We start from the raw sequence: 21,711 nt of genomic DNA on the forward strand, positions 1-21,711 counted from the left end.
TATCTAGCTGCTTACGCTTACGAGAGAGCACGGTGCGCCGGACTATCGAACGTAGGTCCACTGTCTATGAGCGCTGGGCGCAGACTGAACTGAGCAGTGAGCGGGCCCGTGTCAGCAGTGTATTTTATTCGAATTTTATGTGCTTTAAAATAGTACATTACGATACAAGTGCGTAAAAAAGGAAGTTCGGAGTGGCGATAAATTAAAACACGACCGAAGGGAGTGTTTTAAATCGACACGAGTTACGAATTTCCTTTTCGCACGTGTATCGTACGACGTTTTTCAGTACAGATGAGCCTCCGAAGTTTCGACCTGGCATATAATGAACCACTTCTCGCACTAGTGCGTAAAAAAAACACCATCTGTACTGAAATAGTACATTACGATACAAGTGCGTAAAAAAGGAAGTTCGAAACGAGTGGCGATAAATTAAAACACGAGTTTTAAATCGACACGAGTTACGAATTTCCTTTTTGCACGTGTATCGTACGACGTTTTTCAGTACAGATGAGCCTTCAAAGTTTCGACCTGGCATATAATGAACCACTTCTCGAACTAGTGCGTAAAAAAGGGACCATCTGTACTGAAAAATATCTATCGACACAAAGGTATGTCTTATATGTATTTTTTTTATATGGCAACAAGAAGTTCTGGTTTAGGATAATATTATTATTTAAGAGTTACAATAAATGCAGGAATCGCAGGAATTACAATGAACGCCCCTTAAAGAGTAGTCTAATTATATTTTTTTTGTATGGGTACCTTTCCTTGTTAGTATAAAAGCCGGAGTTATTAAAAATAAAATAAAAATAAGAATGAAGATTCTTACAGAAAGAAAAAAGTAAACAATCAAATAATAGAAAATAAAAGAAACAAAAATAAAACTGCAAAAGCACGCCTCAGCCGAGGTTCGAACTCACACCGATGGCGCTGCGTCCAGACGTCGAAACCGCTAGGCTACGAGCCCGTTGTAATAACTAGTTAATTTTGTGATCCTATTCACCAAAGTCAAGTGCTAGCACATATATCGTAAGGTCATCGCACTAGTGTTTCATATTTTTAGTTCACACTTAAATTTTAATATTTTACGCAGACAATCTCGTATCACCGTGCACATAATCAAAGGCTGTCAATACAAGTTACAAAAGTTGTAATTTCCTTACTTTTTAGGCACATTACTCCTTTGGTCAACTTATGTTAATTTAAATACTTATTTTGAATTTTTATTATAAGAAAATATAAAGAATGAAATGTGAGACTAGTAATCAATCGTTATTTCTCTAGTCCGACCTCTCTACGTATTGAATTTGCTTCTAAAAATCAAATAGCTTGATCGCGCGCCCATCGCCATCGCATCGCGTCGCATCGCCGTCGCGGGCCGTCGCGGGCCGTCGCTTACGCAAGACACTCCCATATGAACACAGCGGTTTGATCGCATCGCGTCGCATCGCGTCGCTTAACATTCGCATGTTCATCGCTAGTTCGTCGCGTCGCATCGCCGTCGCGTTCCGTCGCCCACCTAAGACAAGTCCATAGAGATAGAAGGTTTGATTTCGTCGCATCGCATCGCATCGCGTCGCCGTCGCGGGTTCGTCGCTCACGCAAGACGCGGCGTTACAGTCAAATTAGACTAACTTGGTTCTTGCTTAGAAATAAAGTCATACCGTTGTATAAACTACTTACGTAGGTATCTTAAAGACAATTGACAGATTTTGACAGTTTTGATTCAAAATGTCATTTTGACAGTTTTGACCCAAGATGATGTTTTGACAGAGTTGACCCAAAATGTCAATTTGACAATTTTGAGCACAAATGCCAAGTTGATCGTTTTAACCCACAGACCAACCCCTATAGACATCCATTACAAGACGACTCGCGGTCACCAGCCTTACTTGTATTTGCCATGATATAAGCGCGGGCGCTCGCCGTGCCCGATCAGTAACGACCAAGTAACCGACCCGAAAGCAGCTCGTGTTTTTCGCAATAAAAAAATTGAAAAAGGGTATTTTGATGCCTTAAAGATGTCCACCTGTAGTTTGAAATAGTGTGGAAAGGTAACAAGAAGATCAAATTTAAAAACAGACGGTATTACATTCCACAAATAAGTCATATTTATAATTTATTCAGAGCCGGCATAGGTCAACTTACACTGGCTATTTACGCGACTCCCTTTTCATCTGGCGCGACTGCCTGACCAATCGCAGCGCGCTAAACACATTCCCCTCCCGCTCCTCGCGCCCCAAGCACTGGTGATTTGTAGCGCGCACAAAATATACAATATTGGCACTCTATAGGAGGTTCACTGTATTTTAACCCAAAATGTAAATTTGACATTTTTGACCCAAAATTTCATTTTTACATTTTTGGATAAAAGTGACATTTTGACATTGTTAACCCAAAGGGCAATATGACCGAATTGACACAATGCAATTTTGACAGTTTTGACCAAAATATCAATTTGACAGTTTTGGCAGCAAATGACAATATCATCGTTTTAACCCATAAATACCCAAAGTGTAAAGAGAAGTCATTCCGTTGTCAACACGAAAGATTACACATACCATAAAGGCAATTGACAATTTTTGACAGTTTTGATTCAAAATATCATTTTGACAAAATAGCAAATAGCAATATTTTTTAATTGACAGTTTTGCCCCTACATTTTATTTTTACATTTTTGACCCAAAGTGACATTTTGACTCTGTTGAGTCAAAATTTCAATATAACAGAATTAACACAATGTCAATTTGACAGTTTTGACTCAAAATGTCAATTTGACAGTTTTGACCAAAATGTCAATTTAACAGTTTAGACCAAAATGTCAATTTGACAGTTTAGAGCAAAATTTAAATTTGACGGTTTTGACCAAAATGTCAATTTGACACTTTTGACAGCAAATGTCAATATGATCGTTTTAACCCAAAATGTAAATTGAAGTCATTCCGTTGTATAAGATATAGTACCTTAATGGCAAATGATAGTTTATGACAGTTTTGATTCAAAATGTCATTTTGACAGGTTTGATCTCAGACGTTTGACAGTTTTGATCCAAATATATTTTGACAGTTTGGTCCCAAAATTTCATTCTGACAGTTATGACAGCAAATGTCAATAAGATTCGAGCCAAAATGTCAATTTGATAGTTCTGACTTAAAATTACATTTTGATAGTCTTGTCTTGAGTCAACATGCTTTTTTGACATTTTAGACTCGTAATTCCAGTTTGACATTTTTTACCCAAAATCACATTTTGACAGATTATATGATCAAAATGACTTTTGAGAATTTGTTTGTAATAATTATATAATAAAGTTACTTTTCAGTACAGATGGTGTTTTTTTACGCGCTAGCGCGAGAAATATAAGTAGAGGAAGACTTTGAAGGGCCATCTGTACTGCAAGACGTTGTATGGTACACGTGCGAAAAAGGAAATTCATAACTCATGTCAACTTAAGATACTCCCTCCGGTCCTGTTTTAATTTATCGCCCCTCGTTTCGAACTTCCTTTTCTCCGCACTTGTATCGTGAATCGTAATGTCTATTATAAAAATAATGTACAACAAAAAGCGATATAGCGGGTGGATATGAAAAATATCATTTTGATATATTTTGACAAATGTCAAAATAAATTATACAGATTTCGATTAATGCTTTTTGCCGGCCGGGACCATAATATTCATACTTATTCGTGTCACGAGTAACAAGGCACGCTAATTTTTAATGGAATTATTTTATGCCTGAAATAATTTATATCTGGGAAACATAAATATTATTTAGTTAAAATGCTACTCTAATACCGAACACAACAGGCTTTGAATTAAATAGCTTCATTTGGGCGCACAGTTTAAATAAACTTGCGTTTTATACGCAACGCGTCGTTTGTCGATTGCCGAGAGAGGTCATTGCCCTTCCCCGCTGCCGCGCTGATACCTACACTACCCGCGCCGCGTGGATTGCGCCCGCTTGACTCGATCGTACGCAAATAAAATTAATATTAATATCGTATTATTTAAGAAGCAATTGATTAAACTTGCACAAATTCATGTATCTTATTTATCATGTCTTTTAAGTTGATGAGATGTGAACTCTAGTAACTCTAATATTTTTTTGTAATGTTAAGAATACATTTTAGCTAAATTATTGCAATTTTAATAAAGCAATTGTTTAAGACAGCACAATATCAGTTTATTGGCATATTTTAAGGAGTCAACGCGACGTTTCTTATTTTTTTTAACATGAATATTTTTTTGTATCTGTTTCGCTAGGTATGACATAATACCATATCGCAATTGACAAAATTTGCACAAACTACTTATACATGTTAAAAATATCATTCTAAATCCAACACAGTTACATGTTTTATCTCGAATTTTTTTTTTGAGCAAATTAGGTCAAAACAAAAATTATAACGACAATTTACCAAATTACTGAAAAAGCAACTTAGGTACTTTGCACAAAACGAAATGTAAAATGTATAAATTAACAATGTATCTATTAACGAAAACAGAATCGACTTTAATATTATTTTAACTTAGGCCTCAAAATATAGCCAGCGCCGCAGGACTATCTTGAAAGGGTTGACTTGAGTAGTTTTCAAAACTTGATTGTAGATATTTTTGTATATGATATCTCTTGACCTCTGTTTGAAATATAAGGTTATTCTCGGCGTGACGAGCTGACGGAGATATTGTTTGAGCGCGAATTTTAGACGACTGTATGACCCGCCCAACCCACTCTGAGTTCTGACTCACAAACGATAAGTAATGCAGCTTAGATTAATAACTCCAGATGGTGTTTCCGAACGGGATACCCCCATTTGCCAGAATTTCATTTGCCATAATTTTATTTGCCATCCTATTCAACAATCATAATATTGTTTCTCATAACATCTTATGCCATAATCATTGTTTACTATATTAATCTAGTGCCAGAAACTTTGTTTCCCATAAAGTTAGTTTCCATAATGTCATTTGTCAGAATCATCGAAATCCGTAATTACCACATTCTATACCATCATTTGTCATACAAATTAGCGTCCAGAAAAGTCAATTTCCATAATGTGCTTTGGCAAATCGAAAACTACTATAATAGGTACTAGAAGGACTAGAGAATGAAACTGCTATCAGAAAGTAGGTTAGGTTAGGTTAGAACTGTGACCCCCTGGAAAATTAAACTGCTATCAGAAAGTAGGTTAGGTTAGGTTAGAACTGTGAACCTCTGGAAAAGGAAACTGCTTGAAAAGTAGGTTAGGTTAGGTTAGAACTGTGACCCCCCGGAAATTGAAAATACTATCAGACAGTAGGTTAGGTTAGGTTAGAACTGCGACCCCCTGGAAAATGAAACTGCTATCAGAAAGTAGGTTAGGTTAGGTTAGAACTGTGACCCCTGGAGAATGAAACTGCTGGATAAGTAGGTTAGGTTAGGTTAGAACTGTGACCCCTGGAAAATGAAACTGCTATCAGAAAGTAGGTTAGGTTAGGTTAGGTTAGTTAGTTATATCACAGATCAAATAATACTAGTACAGATACCTAATCCCATACTAAAAATGGGCGCCGTCCTAAGTATTCTAGACCTGTAGGCTAAATTTAATCCACATTCAAAGAGCTAGATGGCGCCAGTAGCCACGCGTGGCCAACAAAACTCTTATCAGTATCCTACGTCGAAATAGTCATCAAACTGCAACATCTTGCGACATCTGTTTTAGCTATCACGCACTAAACCTATAACGTCACATGGACGTTTAAAGTCGAACATTACTAGATGGCGTTGCCGTGCGGCTTGTATGTGTGCTCGCCGCGTACGTATAATATACTCGCTCTGTCCGCAACACATGCAAGCGGAATTGAATGAACGAGATCCGCGGCGCCCCACCCCGCACCCCACGCCCCGCGCCCCGCGACCACGGCGCCGCGAGCCGGCGACCTTGAGTTGAGAGGCCCCAGCCCCCGACCAAAGGATGCATTGATTTGTTAAAATTTAAAGCACTCGAAAGCAGGCGCGTAGTTACTTAGAAATATAGAAATGAATATTATTACATTTCATCCTTAAGACGATACAGGAGGAGTTAATTCTCCATACAAACGCTCTTGACTATTTATAAGTACCTAGGTAGTACTTAGTTGCTGACGGCGTCGCGTCGAGGTCTTGGCCCACTCCGCCGCAGATCGGCGACCGAGCGCGCATTCGTGTGCATTCGGAAATCCTAGCCAGTCGGCAATCGTCGCGTCTCATACTTCCATATCGATAAGGTTTGATTTCGCATGCATCGCATCGGTCGTGCATGTGGCAAATGTCGGAAGGATTTCAAAGGCAAAAATCAAAGATGGCGGCTTCAGTGTATGGGATATCGGTCCTACATCCGATATCGGATCGGATAATGTGAAAACGCACTAACGGTGAATGCTTAGGCCGTTTTCACATTATCCGATCCGATATCGGGTGTCAGATCGACATCCTACATCCGATAAACGCTTCCGATAGTGTCGGATGTAGGTCCGATAAAAAGCGTTGTTCCAAATCAATGAAGTATGATTTTGTATCAAAAAGTATTTAAAAAATGTTTTATATTTAATAATTATAAAGCACTATATTCCAAATATTATATTGTAAAATTAAAATAACGGCATAAAAAAATACTCAAGAGTGTCAGGCAAAATAAATAATTTTACATTCAATTATATCTACTAAAAGATGATAAAACTAGTATCCGCAATTCGGACCGATGCATTACAAACTTTTTTTTCAATGGAAATTGTTCAACTAATTTGAATTTCGATCATTGGCAGCTGTTTAATAGACGACATTTTTGTCACGCACACTACTACAAACCTATACCTACATTATTAACGCACACAAACAAATATTATCGGCCGACACGACAGCTGAATATTCTACGAACACGCGAGCGGGAGCGAGGCTTCCGCGATTTTGGTGACGCAATCATAGACTAAAAAGTTAACCACGCAGATGTGCCATTTTCATTGTTCCTACTAATGTGTTTCACCTCTAATAGATTTGCGAAATATATTTATTTCAATTTGGAAAATTATTAGGTAACTACTTACTACTTTATGAATTATGTTACTATAATATAAAAAAAAGTTAATTTGTTTATTGATTGTTAATAGTTATTGAGTAAAATTGTATTTTTAGCACGCTCACTTTTTGCTGTTTTCTTTGGCCTGGTCATGAAAAAAGAGAACAATGGATACGCTTTGTCCAAAAAACTGACCGCACTATATATATATTATTATATATATAAGTATATATTTGTATTTTAAAGAAGAAGATAAATCTTCAAGAAAAGAGCGTACACGCGAGCTAAAAGCGAGAGCGTTAAAGGCCGGCAACGCACCTCCAACACCCCTGGTGTTTCGGGTGTCCATGGGCGGCAGTGATCGCTTACTTTGTATTTTTTAAGTTGTAAATAAATAAATAAATAATTTTGACAGGCGGAATATAATAATGTGTCACATCTGATGGTGGACTTACTACTCTACGCGTAAATTACCGCTTCGCGCACTCCGCGCATTTGTCAGCTTGTGCAGAGTTTCCGTCTGGCAACGTCGCCTATAGTACGTAGTACATATAACTCAATGAACGGAACGCACACAATCGCACCGTTTCGTTGGCAGTATACTGTAGATAGTGGCAGCTCCATCTAGTGACAATATGCAATAAAATTTAGGTAGCTCGATACTGTCGCGCGCAGGTTGTTCACGTTGTTGCGTCATAGTCAGTAGCAATATATTACGTGATATTATTTCTTTGAAAATTTCTAAAATAATGCATTAAATTTGTGTTGTCATCGATGTTTGTATTTAATTTATAATGTACTTAATTTATGACGCTTCAAATACCTTTAAATCTAGTTGATAAAAAAATAATAATCGTCTATCGTGACACTTAGCGCCATCTATGACTTCTATTTGGAAATAATTTTGCACTGTTCCGGATGAGACCCCATGGTTATATGGGCAACAATTAATATGGCAATAATTGCTTATGGCGTTTGAATATTCTATGAAACCATATTATTGCACTTAATAATATGGCTAACAAATAGTATGGCATTGTATGATTATGGAAGGTAATATTCGGATAAACAACGAGTATGTCATATGATTTTTATGGTAAACAAATCATTCGGGCAAATGAAATTCAGGCAAGTTAGATTCGGGCAAATGAATATTATGTTAAATGACTGTCGGGCAAACAATAGACAACCGTTTCCGAACATCCTACTGCAGCCATGCCAAGTGCGAAATTTTTTCGCACTTGTGTGATTGTATCTGAACGGCCCTCTCAGTACTCAATTTCAAATCGTTCTGAAAACATCTCCGGAAAAAAAATTAAATTCGCTAGAAATATGGTAGGTTGTGCAGTGAATGGATCTTATAACACAACAAATAATATTAAGAAACCGCCCGACATTACATTCCACGCGTAAGTACAGAGTTTAATGTGATATTTTTACGAAATTGTAAATACTAAAATTGAAATTTTCGCCGTCCGCCATTTCTTATAAATGTTGCCAGTCCAATGATTTTTTTTCGCAAAAATGATGTTTAAATATAAGTATTAACAATGTAAGGTTCTTTGTATGTATATTTAAAGAAAAAAATACATTTTAAAATGAATATATATATTTTTTTAATTTTCTCAAAGACAGAAATTTTGTTCATGAAATAAAACTATGGAAACGGATTAAATCGCGTATAATGAATTTAAAATACATCCCGACGTTTCGAACTCTTTACAGCGTTCGTGGTCAACGGGTGACTGAGGAAAAATTAAAATGTGCAAAAGCTACCCACTTACAAGAAATATTAACGAACCATGACCACAAATAATATAGATTTCTAAGGCAGGTTCACACACTATTAATAAAGCCAGTTATACAATATTCAAAAATTTTTTACCATTACTCTGTTAAAAAATAATTAATCAATTAATCTACACAAAATTGACAAAGAAACAAACTGCAAATGTCCAACACCATACAACACAAATGCCTCACAGCCTTCGTCGTGCTTGTTCCATTATCAGATGTACTACTGGATCCCAAGCCGGTGGTAAAGTAAAGCCATCCTCTCTATTAAAGTTTGGATATTTCTTGATCTCAATGGCCTCTCGCAACATTCTGGGTATATATCGCTTCTCCTTAGCGAGAACCAGAGGCTTGTCAAACTTTATAGCATGATTGACTTTATCCATGACATGTTCAGAGACTGCAGACCTTTGCCGACGGTGCTTGACAGCCCGCACTCACAGTCTAGCCTGTACACTCCCGCGCTTTGTAGAGGAGTTTGACATTTCACAGGCCTCAGGAATTGGGACATCTTCTTCATAGGCTTGAAATAAGTTTTAATAGAAGCCCGTTTCAAGATATGGCTGATCCTATCTGTGACCCCTCACAGATACAGTACAGTGTGTGTGTGTCTGTACAGTCTGTGTACAGGCTAGACTGTGAGTGCGGGCTGTCATATGTGGGACAGACGAAACGAAGCATTTCCACACGGGTGAAGGAACACATAGCAGATGTCAAGCACCGTCGGCAAAGGTCTGCAGTCTCTGAACATGTCATGGATAAAGTCAATCATGCTATAAAGTTTGACAAGCCTCTGGTTCTCGCTAAGGAGAAGCGATATATACCCAGAATGTTGCGAGAGGCCATTGAGATCAAGAAATATCCAAACTTTAATAGAGAGTAGGGTGGTCCTTATTTTGTCGATGTTATATTTTTATACGGGGCACCCGCTTAATGTAAAATCTAACCCTAAAAAACCAATGTATTTTTTTTTTCAGAATTTTTAAATACATTTTAGGGGTCGCTACCTCACTTTGTAAATTTGGATCCTCCATACAAAATGCAATTTTTTTTATCTATTTTTTTAGATTTTTCGTTGTGGGGCGAAAAGTCATGGTGTATTAAAACCATTGTAATTTGTTTTCAGAATTTTTAAATACATTTTAGGGGTCGCTACCGCACTTTGAAAATGTGGACCCTCTATACAAAATGCTATTTTTTATTTTTTTTTCCGATTTTTCGTTGTGGGGCAAAGAGTCAGGGTGTATTAAAGTGCAACTTAACATAAAATAACGCCGCTGATTTTTTTAAAATTATTTATTCATATTTTAGGGGTTCTAAGACTTCTAAAGTAAGTTCTTCCAAATTTTGAAAAGTGCGGTAGCGACCCCTAATTAATGTATTTAAAAATTCTGAAAACAAATTACATTGGTTTTAATACACCCTGACTCTTTGCCACACAACGGAAATTCGAAAAAAAAAAAAAAAAAAAAACATTTTGTATGGAGGGTCCAAATTTTCAAAGTGCGGTAGCGACCTCTAAAATGTATTTAAAAATTCTGAAAAAAAAAATACATTGGTTTTTTAGGGTTAGATTTTACATTAAGCGGGTGCCCCGTATAAAAATATAACATCGACAAAATAAGGACCACCCTAATAGAGAGGATGGCTTTACTTTACCACCGGCTTGGGATCCAGTAGTACATCTGATAATGGAACAAGCACGACGAAGGCTGTGAGGCATTTGTGTTGTATGGTGTTGGACATTTGCAGTTTGTTTCTTTGTCAATTTTGTGTAGATTAATTGATTAATTATTTTTTAACAGAGTAATGGTAAAAAATTTTTGAATATTGTATAACTGGCTTTATTAATAGTGTGTGAACCTGCCTTAGAAATCTATATTATTTGTGGTCATGGTTCGTTAATATTTCTTGTAAGTGGGTAGCTTTTGCACATTTTAATTTTTCCTCAGTCACCCGTTGACCACGAACGCTGTAAAGAGTTCGAAACGTCGGGATGTATTTTAAATTCATTATACGCGATTTAATCCGTTTCCATAGTTTTATTTCATGAGTAACTATCGCGGTAACCGAAGACAATATTAGAAATTTTGTTGTTTTATCGAAATTCTAATTATAGCTAGGAATTTTAGCATGATGGTCGTTTTAGATTTCCGACTGATCCGCTTCTATCTGCGAAATGGATTGGGACAATCCGGCAAAACAGGAACGATTTTATGTGGAAGCCTACTAAACATAGTCGTGTATGCTCGCTCCATTTTAATGAGCAAGACAAGTACATTAGTAAAAATGGCTTGCGGAAATTACGCCGTGGTACGGTCCTTTCTAAAGTAAGTGCCTTTCTACAAGCTTTTTTAGGGTTCCGTAGTCAACTAGGAATCCTTATAGTTTCGCCATGTCTGTCTGTCCGTCCGTCCGTCCGTCCACGGATAATCTCAGTAACCGTTAGCACTAGAAAGCTGAAATTTGGTACCAATATGTATATCAAATATATCAATCACGCCGACAAAGTGCAAAAATAAAAAAAATAAAAAAATGTTTTATTGGGGTACCCCCCCCCCCCCTACATGTAAAATGGGGACTGATATTTTTTTTCATTCTAACCCCAACGTGTGATATATTTTTGGATAGGTATTTAAAAATGAATAAGGGTTTACTAAAATCGTTTTTTGATAATATTGATATTTTCGGAAATAATCGCTCCTAAAGGAAAAAAAAGTGTGCCCCCCCCCTCTAACTTTTGAACCATATGTTTAAAAAATATGAAAAAAATCACAAAAGTAGAACTTCATAAAAACTTTCTAGGAAAATTGTTTTGAACTGGATAGGTTCAGCAGTTTTTGAGAAAAATACGGAAAACTACGGAACCCTACACTGAGCGTGGCCCGACACGCTCTTCGCCGATTTTTGATAGTAAAGTAACTCTCAAACTAGGCAAGAATTAGGTATACTTTCGTCCTAATATATGATCAGGAACGCCACATTAAAGCAGAACGCCACATCGAAGCGCCAATTATTTAAAAAGCAGCTACAGTTTCAAGGATATTATATTAATAAATAAATATTATAGACTGGCTGGCTGATTGACTGAGTCCCACGGTAAGCTCAAGATGCCTTTTGTTGTGGGTACTCAGAAAACGATATATATAATATACAAATACTTATATACCTACATAGAAAATATCCATGACTCAGGAACCAATATCTGTGCTCATAACACAAATAAGTAATAATATATCTTAATATTACTTCATTTTTTTAGGATTAGAAATTTGGTCAACAAAGAAGCAGTCGTGGTCAACCTTTCTTATTAGTACAAATATTAGATGTTATGAATTTGTACCATAACGAGATCGTAACAGGCCAATATAAGTTATTTTGTTTTATTTTTATGTACCTACATTTACATTTAGGGGTCTATGTTACGGTATTTTTTGCAAAACACTTGATCCTACCTCTTTCTGGTCCATTGCAGTACTCACAGTCCACCGCATGTCACCAAATACACAATAAATACAATCTTAATAATAAAGTATCAAAATAAGTACTCGTATAATCAAATGTTATAAGTTAACACGAACGAATACATACACGAATAACGAACCTAATACGTTCGACAGCATTGACAGCTAAAAAATGAACCGATAGTTCCAAATCTCACAAATGTTTAGGTTTTTTAATATGCAACCTTCCCAAACTGAATTAGAAAATTTTAAACAACACAGACTGTAACAAACACTTCCTAATTAAATGTATAATTTTGTATTATTTAAATACAAAGATCAAAAAACACTCTTGTAAATTTAGTGTAGAAAACAATGGAGTATTTTATTTAAATGTCTGTTTAAGATACAGTGACAGCGGGCGCAAAAGATGTCTCATATAAAAGACTTCGTGCTTCTTAAGTACTTAATATGTATAGGTATTTTTAAAATAAAAGACTGATTAAAATTATTGGCTTATTCATTTCAACCATTTGCAACAAATTTAAATAATCTTACTTACAGCAATTTCCATGGAACACACACTAAAATTATTAGTAATTAATTACTATGACCAAGTACGACTTTGTAAAAATCCCAACTTCGAGGGAAAACATTTTTCTCTGGCAACATTTTTTATATGCATGTGTGCGTGGGGTGAGCGTAAAACAGGAGCGTTCCACGCACACATCGATCGTGTTTTGGCTTCATTGTTGGCCGATGAGTTGTATGGAAACTATCATTCTTTATGTATGCAGTAATTGCAAATCTAAAAAGCTTTTCATTATATACATACATTTCCACTATCATATGCCGTAACTTTATCAACGCCCGTATGCTATCAGTGTATGTTCGTCTTATACTATATAAACAAAGTGTCTCAAGTGGCAGCCCTCTACTTAGAACTATACAGTCGGTGTTTGCGATGAAATTCATCATTACAGATAACTAAGATACGCCTTATCAATTGATGGATCACATTCAATAATTTTATTAATGTTGGTGTTGAGAGACAAAATGGTGATCGGGGTGACTGCAATCAGTTTTGTTTGGTATAAATAAACATTAAAAATACTTTTCCCCTCACTAGCTGGGAAACACGTGTTTTATCCTTTAATGCCAGCGGGTAAAAACGCTTTTTATCCACTAGTGGGTAAAGTAATTTAACCTTGAATATAGTCAAATTAACTGCTTTAAAATTGATAAAAGTAGGTGAATCTAGTAATGAAGATGATTTACCACCTGTGGAACTACTGGAAGCAGTGATAAACGCATTTTTTGCGTTGTAGTTTCCTCGCTATAGTGAGGGGAAAAGTTTTGTGTTACACACGGGTGCAAATGTATTTTACTTCTCGTGTATTGAAAAACTCGCTAAGTTCAGGATTCTATTCTCGAACGCGTTCGCGATTCGCGTTCAACTATAGAATCCTTTCACTTGCTCGTTTTTCAATTCCACACTCGGCGTTAAAATATAACTTTGCCCCCTTGTATAACAAATAACTATTTTCTCGTAGTTATAAATTTGAGAGTAGAGAAATTTGGTGACCCTAACCAAGGACGATATATATTACCTACCGGGACTGACAAAGCCCATACAAAAAAGTGTAACCCTCAAATGTATGGGCATTTAATAGGGATAAAACTAGTTGGCGCTGTTTCACAGCCTGGAAGTAGCAAAAATCATATTTTGCCCAAATATTTTTGCGTTTTTTTATTTTTTATAAGAACAAATGACATGTATCTTTATTTAAATATCATAATTTTGTAGGCATCATCAGTGTAGTTATGTTATGATAGTATTTAATAGGTGGCGCTAAAAAAATTGAGGTAAGATTCTTGATGTATGAAGATTGTCAATCCTATGTAAATCATCGTTGCCCTAACTATTATTTTGGTCGCACTACATTTTGCGGTAATAGCGTCATTTTATCACCATATTATTCATCATTGACACATGCTGACATTGATTTATCTTTTTTGTTAAAATATTATGAAATGTAAGAATTTTGAGCCACTCTTATATCTAGGTATAGGTATGTAGATATTTATTATTCAAAGAAATAAAACGAAACGAAAATGTAAGTACATGTTTAAATTATAAGCAGTGTTTCCTTTATGTTGCGATTTATATTTAAGGTTACTGCACAAAGAGTAGGTACTGTAGGTAGTTTCTTATTTATTACGACAAATATTGCACAATAACTACTTCGAACGAAATTAAGCCGGCAATTATCCCAACTTAAATTAAACAATTATTAAATCATTCATCAGGTACATATCGGATAATACGTTGCTATAATTATATCATCAAGTATTTCCGTGAATCGATCCACAAAACATTGACAAGCGTGATTCTAATCTAACCGTATCTTTTGTGATGCGCCAGTTAGTTATGTGTACAATAATAAGGTGTGGCGCAGCGCACGGAATCGCGATGTACATACCTTTGTTTACTGCGGCCAGTTGCACCGGCCAGCTATCCGGTATGTCGGAGATCCCTCGCTTGGAACAGTTGACTGTCACGTTATCCTCGTCCACCACTAGCACGTCGCACTCTTTGCTCTTCGCAGCGAGTCCCGACGTGACGCATCCTAATATTACTAACACCTACAACAAAAGAACGCTATTAGCTACTAATCAGCTACACAAACACACGCGGCAACCGATTTACAACTACTCACTTTGCATAACGTAAAGTAGTACATCTTCCTCGATTTTTGAATCGTTACTGTAAAAACACCTTGCTCTCTTGTGTGTTTATTATCTTATCAGTTTGTTCAAGCGATATCACGTCCCGTCGTGAAATGAGCCAGCTTATTGGTTCACGGCGTCGTTATCGTGCACCTAATATAGACTGTGTTTGCTCAGCTATTCGCTTCTGTTTGCAGGACATCCTGAACATAACCGCCTGCAAGTTAGAGGAGATCATCAAGCCGCTGAACGATGACGAGTACCTGCTCGACAAGCACAAATACGACACCGGCTCGCCGGACTCCACGGAGGAGATGAAGAACTTGGAGAGCCGGCAGGCGGCGGTCACACTTTTACAAATTAAAAACTACGACCCGAACAAATACGCCGTGAAACCCGCGGAGGACCATCATATAGTGTTCAACAGCGTGCCGAGCTTGCCGCCTTCGGAGCGAGCGAGAGAAGTAATGCACTGTAATGCCGTCATCGACATAATAAGCAAAGCCGTAGCAGTCGCACAGCGCGAGAACGAGGAATCTCACAAATATCCACCGAATTACTCAACCGTCATCGAGCGGTCCAACCCGAGCGAAGCCTACACTCACGAATACCCTGAAGAGCAGTACAGCAATGCCTACAGCGCCCCGCCCGCGCCCAGTCCCGGCAGCCACGAGGACCAGGAACATAAAGAAATGGACTTGTCACTGTACGGGGGCGTTAAGAACGAGCCCGTCGAACAAACTGAGCCCGCCGAGCATCAAAACTCGTACTTCCACAAAGCGCTGAGCCAGAAGCAAGCAAACTTTTCTGACGAGTACAAACAGCATGTGTTCGGACGATCGGGGAACAAGAAGTCGCGAGACTCGGTGTACGAGGAGTGCAGTCAGAGCAGTAGCGGCTCTGATCCCGACCGACTGCAAATGGATATCTCTCAGATGTCGCAGGTAACTATTAAAGCTCGGCCACATATGCGCGTTTTGATAGCGTAGGCGGAGCGGTAGCGGAGCGTCAGCGGAGCGCAACGATAGCGGTGCGCCGGACGAACGCTGGCGTTGCGCCCAACGGACGCCGGCGGGAACTAACGAGCGCAGATTGCGAAGCGGCATGCGCGCGGATTGCGAGCGGAACGCCAGCGTTCCGCCGGCGCACCGCTAACGCTACGCTATCAAAACGCTTTATGTGAGGCGGAGGCTTTACAATTAATATTGCACAAATTTGACTAACTAAAGTAGATACCGATACTCTAAGCTGTAAAGCCTCTAGACTAGTCCATATAAAGCCATCCAATATAATAAAAATATTCATCTCTATTAACGAGGTATTAGAGTTCACGTGCTGGACCACTATAGATACTGGTATATATTTCCATATGTTCATTGAAACCTTTTATATTATAATAACTACAACTGCATAAGGCCACGCATCTATTTTATGGAAACGAAAGTAGTAACTTTTTGTTCACAATTCTACTGTTTGCTTCCACAGGACGACCCAGAAGAGACGCAGTCGGCGAGGTCAGCGCAGTCATCTCCGCAGCCGCGACAAGAGGGTGATACCGACAAGGATTCCCTCTGGCAAGCTCTTAACAGACAAAATGGTATGTTGCTTTCATAATACATAATTATATTAACTATACTCGTCGCAATGGCGACAGAAGTCATATTGCTAGGAACTCTTTCATGCTAATGGAGACCGACTAAGATAGAGAGAGACAGTACTATAATATCAGTTGCCACTTGGTATTGCGGCAAGTATAGTGGAAACGCAATCGGCAAGATCGATCCAGTAGGCCACGAGGGTTAAAGCCTATTAGTATTTATATTTACACGGTTTGAAAACTCGCATGCGAGTTTCATTACATTACGGTTTTTAATTGGTGTGCTGAATTGAATTTGAATTTTATATAACCTCAACAGTGGTAATGTAACTAAAATCTCATGCGAGATCGCACGCAAAGTGTGGAAGGGCAAGTGTATTCAATTCAAGTCTGTAAGTTTTGACCGTGCCGCCTAGTGATGGGTCGTCGGTAAAATACTCGTTACCAGTATTTTTCCATTTGGGAATATTACCAGTAAAATACCAATCTTACCGGTAATATTACCAAAACCGGGTAATATACAAAATTTGCGATTTTTATGACACGCGACGGTTATTTTTTTAATTATGTATTACTAAGTCGCCATCATAAAACTTAAAAAAACTCGTAGAGTGCCTCGGGGAGTAAATTACCAATCTTACTAGTAATATTCCCAATAATACCGAGTAAATTAGCAGTCTTACTGGAAACATTCCTTTCCTATAATTATTGTCACCAACTGCAAATATACTTCGTATAATTTTGTGATATCTCGTGGCTTATGGCAGATATAGAATATCTAATATTTGGATATTTTGTCCCTGTTCCATTATATATAAAAACTATTTTGATACTTGGGGTTACATTGATAAAAACTTCGTTTTATCTTTAAACGCAAAATTCTACATGTCCTAACGCATCTGTCCATTTTTAGGGTTCCGTACCAAAAAGGTACAACAGGAACCCTTATGGTGTTTTTAACGGCGTTGGCACTATCGATAGTAAACTAACTTAGTGGGTATTAAAGTAAAAGGTTCACAGTGAATATTAGCTTGCCAGAAATATGTTTAGGTATATCATTGTATTGAGTTTTGTGTTAAAATTCAAACTAGGCATTTTATTACTAATTATTTAGTTTGAGGGGTGTCTTTGACCACCTGCATGGGGTAACATTGACCATACTTACACAAAGTTGATTATTGTGTATTATGTCAAGGTACTTATTGAGGCTGACAATTTGATCTCTTTTTGTGATAAATATTGAGACAATCTTAAATAAAGTTGATTTTTCGAAGATGGTAATTTATGTCTTTGATCAAAGTAACCCCAAAATAGCATTAAACAGTTGTAACTTTTGAACTTGCGAAACGATTTTTATGTTTCCTTGAGATAAAATACTTCTGTAAGGGGTTACATTCGATTACCAAAAAAATCCTAGTTTTCGTCATTTTTTTTCTCTCCGTACATTATTTTGTTAGCCTTTCTAGATTTTTAGCAGCGAAAGACTAAAAAAAGTTGATGTTCCCATTTTTTTTATTAAATTTAGAAGTTAGAGAAGTTTAAACTATAAACTGATCAATGTAACCCCAGTTTACGGTACCTATCTATTGTAATACTTCAACGCAAGTCTGCATTAGGTACCCAATAACATTGTGTTAACTATGTGTTGTTGTACCGAATAGGTAATGTGAAAAAAAAAAACACGCCAAGTGCGAGTAGGACGGCCGCTTTTTTTCTCTCTCTTTTGTACTCGGAGGTACAGTAAGAAGTGAAACTCCATTATCGGACCATTTTTCTACTATTTACAGTTTAACGAAAATTTGTTAGATGAGATTTAAGCAAAAATAAAATACTATCCTATTAATTTTCTACTATTTAGAATACATAAACTAATCTGTGTGCCTACGGCTGTGTAAGCCTGCCTTACCACCTTTCGGTTCTATGGTCCTGGTTCTACTGGTGATAGGAAATATGGAGTATGCAGGAAAATTTCTATTATTTCGCCTTCCCGATCTGCGGCCCTGGTACTACAGGTGATCAAAAATATGGTTTAGCTGGGAAAAATCATAAACGAAAATGTTTATACAGACAGACACGTTGCTACAGATGTAGTTCAAAGCCAGCGGCTGTCTAACCCCGCTTTACCACCTTTCGGTTCTGGAACGGGTTATTTATTGCCTCTTTTCTTAAATACTTACTACTTACGTAAGAAACTTTCATTCAAAAATCTTTAAGTTTTAATTTTTACATTACCCCCAAAAGTGACCCCTATGATAGAAATGTATTAATGTAAGTTACATGTCCGTCTTCGGGTCACAAGGTTACATACGTCTATCAAATTTCAAGTTATTCGATTCCGTAGTTTCAGAGAAAATTAGCTATAACTATGACAGACGGACGGTGATCCTATAAGGGTTCTGTTTTTCCATTAAGGTACGGAACCCTAATATTGGTACGGTACCTTAATACAACAAATTAAAACAGATTTTAAAAGAATTTCGTTATATTTTCGCCATATTATTCCTTAAAATTATGATTCATTGTAACTTTCATATCATACTACTATAGTAATATTACCAGTAAGATTGGTAAAATACTCGGTAGTATTGGGAATATTACTGGTAATATTGGTAGTTTACTAATTGGCGTTAGGTAGGTAATATTTTTTGTTATAATATAGTGCAACATGTATCCTTTGTATCAATAAACACAAAATAAATATTTTTTATCTATTTTTATGTCTATATTTCTCTAAATTACCGCTAAGTGGTAATATTACTAGTAACATTACTGGTAACATACTCGTTTTAGTAATATTACCGGTAACGACCCATCACTAGTGCCGCCCATCCACCATCACTCACGCCGCCCAGTTTGGTATACATACGGTAGCATAAGTAGTTCTCGAGATATTTAGAAATGTGACAGACGGACAAAGTCGCACCATAAGGGTTCCTTTTGTACCTTTTTGATACGGAACCCTAAAAAGCTTCTAATATAGTCATTACGCTCACTTTAGAACCAATTTTGAAAGGGCATAATTTTGAAATTTTCGGTCAAAATATGTTATTTATATGACTAACCATGATTGCAGGTCCATTTAGCTTGCTAACTAATAATCGATCAATCGCTGATGACCTAATTTGATACGACGTTCGATTGTTGGATTTGTTGGGGGTGTTATAATTCCACTTAACGGGCCTGGGTGTCGATGTTTCAATATACATTATAATTTATAATAACAAGGGTGATGTTCCTTTCGCTTTGAAACCAAAGATTCTCGAAAAATTTAATTATAAAATTGTTTAATATGAGATTTATAAAAATAGGTTAAACCTGTAGATAGATTTCTAATCTAAGGAGAATGCATGTTGTCGCTACTCTGAAATTAAGAACTGGGTGACTTTCATAAATATAAAGTCTATGTACAGGGGGCCGATTTTTGAGTCTCACGCGTTCGAATTCAGAAAATTGTCACTGAAAATAATAGGCAATTCACCGTTTTCAACCGGTATTTTAGTGACAGTGAGACTCAAAAATCGGCCCCCTGATGTAGTGCGAAAATCATTTCCTTCGTATGTTTACTTTACGGAAACGTACGAACGTGTCATGCTTCAGTCAGTGTCACACTGTCAGTACAAAACGTACTAACAGTGTCTGAACTAGCATGTTTCCGGAATAACACGAAGGAAAATCTTTTTGCATTATATCTGTATAATTCATTCAAGGCATTAAAAATGTGACCTTTCGTGACATTTTGTATGCCGTCACTACACTTGACTATAACATCAGCCAACTAACTTGTATCAACGAATTGTAGCCGTAAACAAAAGAAGTACACACACCACATCAATCACATGGCTTGTGATGTAATGTCATAATTAGCTATGCAAACGCAAACAAAGGTGTGTTCGTTCGGTCGGTCAGAGTATTAATATTAAGAGAAAACGCAGCTAACACTTCAGTAGACAGACTTAACTGCAGTACTGAAAAATCTGGGCTAAAAGCACACGTAGAATATCCCGTTCGCGAAAGTACGTCTCCTAATCGGTGACAAACTATTGTGTCTTAGGCATTAAAATATATTTCTAAAAAAACATATCGCTTTCCAACTCTAAATTTCCTATTTGTTGGCTATTTGATTCTGAAGCAGGCAGGCAAGTATGGTCGCGCGATAAATGATAAAACATCTGGCCGTCCCTATCGCACTTACTAATAGTGCGATAGGGACGGCCTGATATTTTATCGTCTATCGCGCGACCATGCTTCCCGTGCTGATCCACATATAAGTGTATGTATGTATATTGTCTGGTCCACGACCGACTTACTCGGGTCTCACCCGAATAGTACCATTTAAGCTTTGAGTAAAAATTTTTTTGTTTATCCACAGGTCGTGGTGGAGAAGCAACCCAGCTACTGAAACGGCTTATCAACAGCAAGCACCTCGGCATGACAGTGTCGCCACTGCGAGCGTCCACGTCCCCCATGCCGCTGCCCGTGCCCAACGGCGCGCATTCACCGGTCAGTAGATACAGAATGCTGTTCATCACACTCATCACACAGCTACAGTATCGGCTCATCAACAGCAAGCACCTCGGCATGACAGTGTCGCCACTGCGAGCGTCCACGTCACCCATGCCGCTACCCGTGCCCAACGGCGCGCATTCACCGGTCAGTATATACAGAATGCTGTTCATCACACTCATCACACAGCTACAGTATCGGCTCATCAACAGCAAGCACCTCGGCATGACAGTGTCGCCACTGCGAGCGTCCACGTCACCCATGCCGCTACCCGTGCCCAACGGCGCGCATTCACCGGTCAGTATATACAGAATGCTGCTCATCACACTCATCACACAGCTACAGTATCGGCTCATCAACAGCAAGCACCTCGGTATGACAGTGTCTCCCCTGCGAGCGTCCACGACGTCCCCCGCCATGCCTAACGACGCGCATTCACCGGTCAGTATATACAGAATGCTGTTCATCACACTCATCATCGTTTTCATCGCACTCATCAGTTACTGAAACAACTCAACAACAAGCACCTCGGTATGACAGTGTCGCCACTGCGAGCGTCCACGTCACCCATGTCGCTGCCCTTGCCCAACGGCGCGCATTCACCGGTCA

General features: G+C 37.8%; 2 protein-coding genes across 2 annotated transcripts in view; one reads left to right on the top strand and one right to left on the bottom strand.

Annotated features, from left to right (window-relative positions):
- LOC125233134 (phospholipase A2 inhibitor beta-like) overlaps positions 1 to 15,149 on the bottom strand; it is a 34,836-nt gene extending 19,687 nt beyond the window's left edge. Inside the window, exons 1-2 of the mRNA XM_048139006.1 lie at positions 14,993 to 15,149; positions 14,756 to 14,918 (exon numbers count right to left, since the gene is read on the bottom strand). Of these exons, the coding sequence (XP_047994963.1) occupies positions 14,756 to 14,918; positions 14,993 to 15,016 (187 nt within the window). The 5' untranslated portion in view covers positions 15,017 to 15,149. The remainder of the gene's footprint in view (positions 1 to 14,755; positions 14,919 to 14,992) is intronic.
- Positions 1 to 21,711, top strand: part of LOC125233133 — a 50,902-nt gene that overhangs the window by 20,826 nt on the left and 8,365 nt on the right. Inside the window, exons 3-5 of the mRNA XM_048139005.1 lie at positions 15,200 to 15,946; positions 16,488 to 16,599; positions 20,969 to 21,099. Coding sequence (XP_047994962.1) covers positions 15,200 to 15,946; positions 16,488 to 16,599; positions 20,969 to 21,099 — 990 coding nt within the window. The remainder of the gene's footprint in view (positions 1 to 15,199; positions 15,947 to 16,487; positions 16,600 to 20,968; positions 21,100 to 21,711) is intronic.

This window comes from Leguminivora glycinivorella, chromosome 14 (assembly GCF_023078275.1).
Source record: "Leguminivora glycinivorella isolate SPB_JAAS2020 chromosome 14, LegGlyc_1.1, whole genome shotgun sequence".
Lineage (NCBI taxonomy): Eukaryota > Metazoa > Arthropoda > Insecta > Lepidoptera > Tortricidae > Leguminivora > Leguminivora glycinivorella.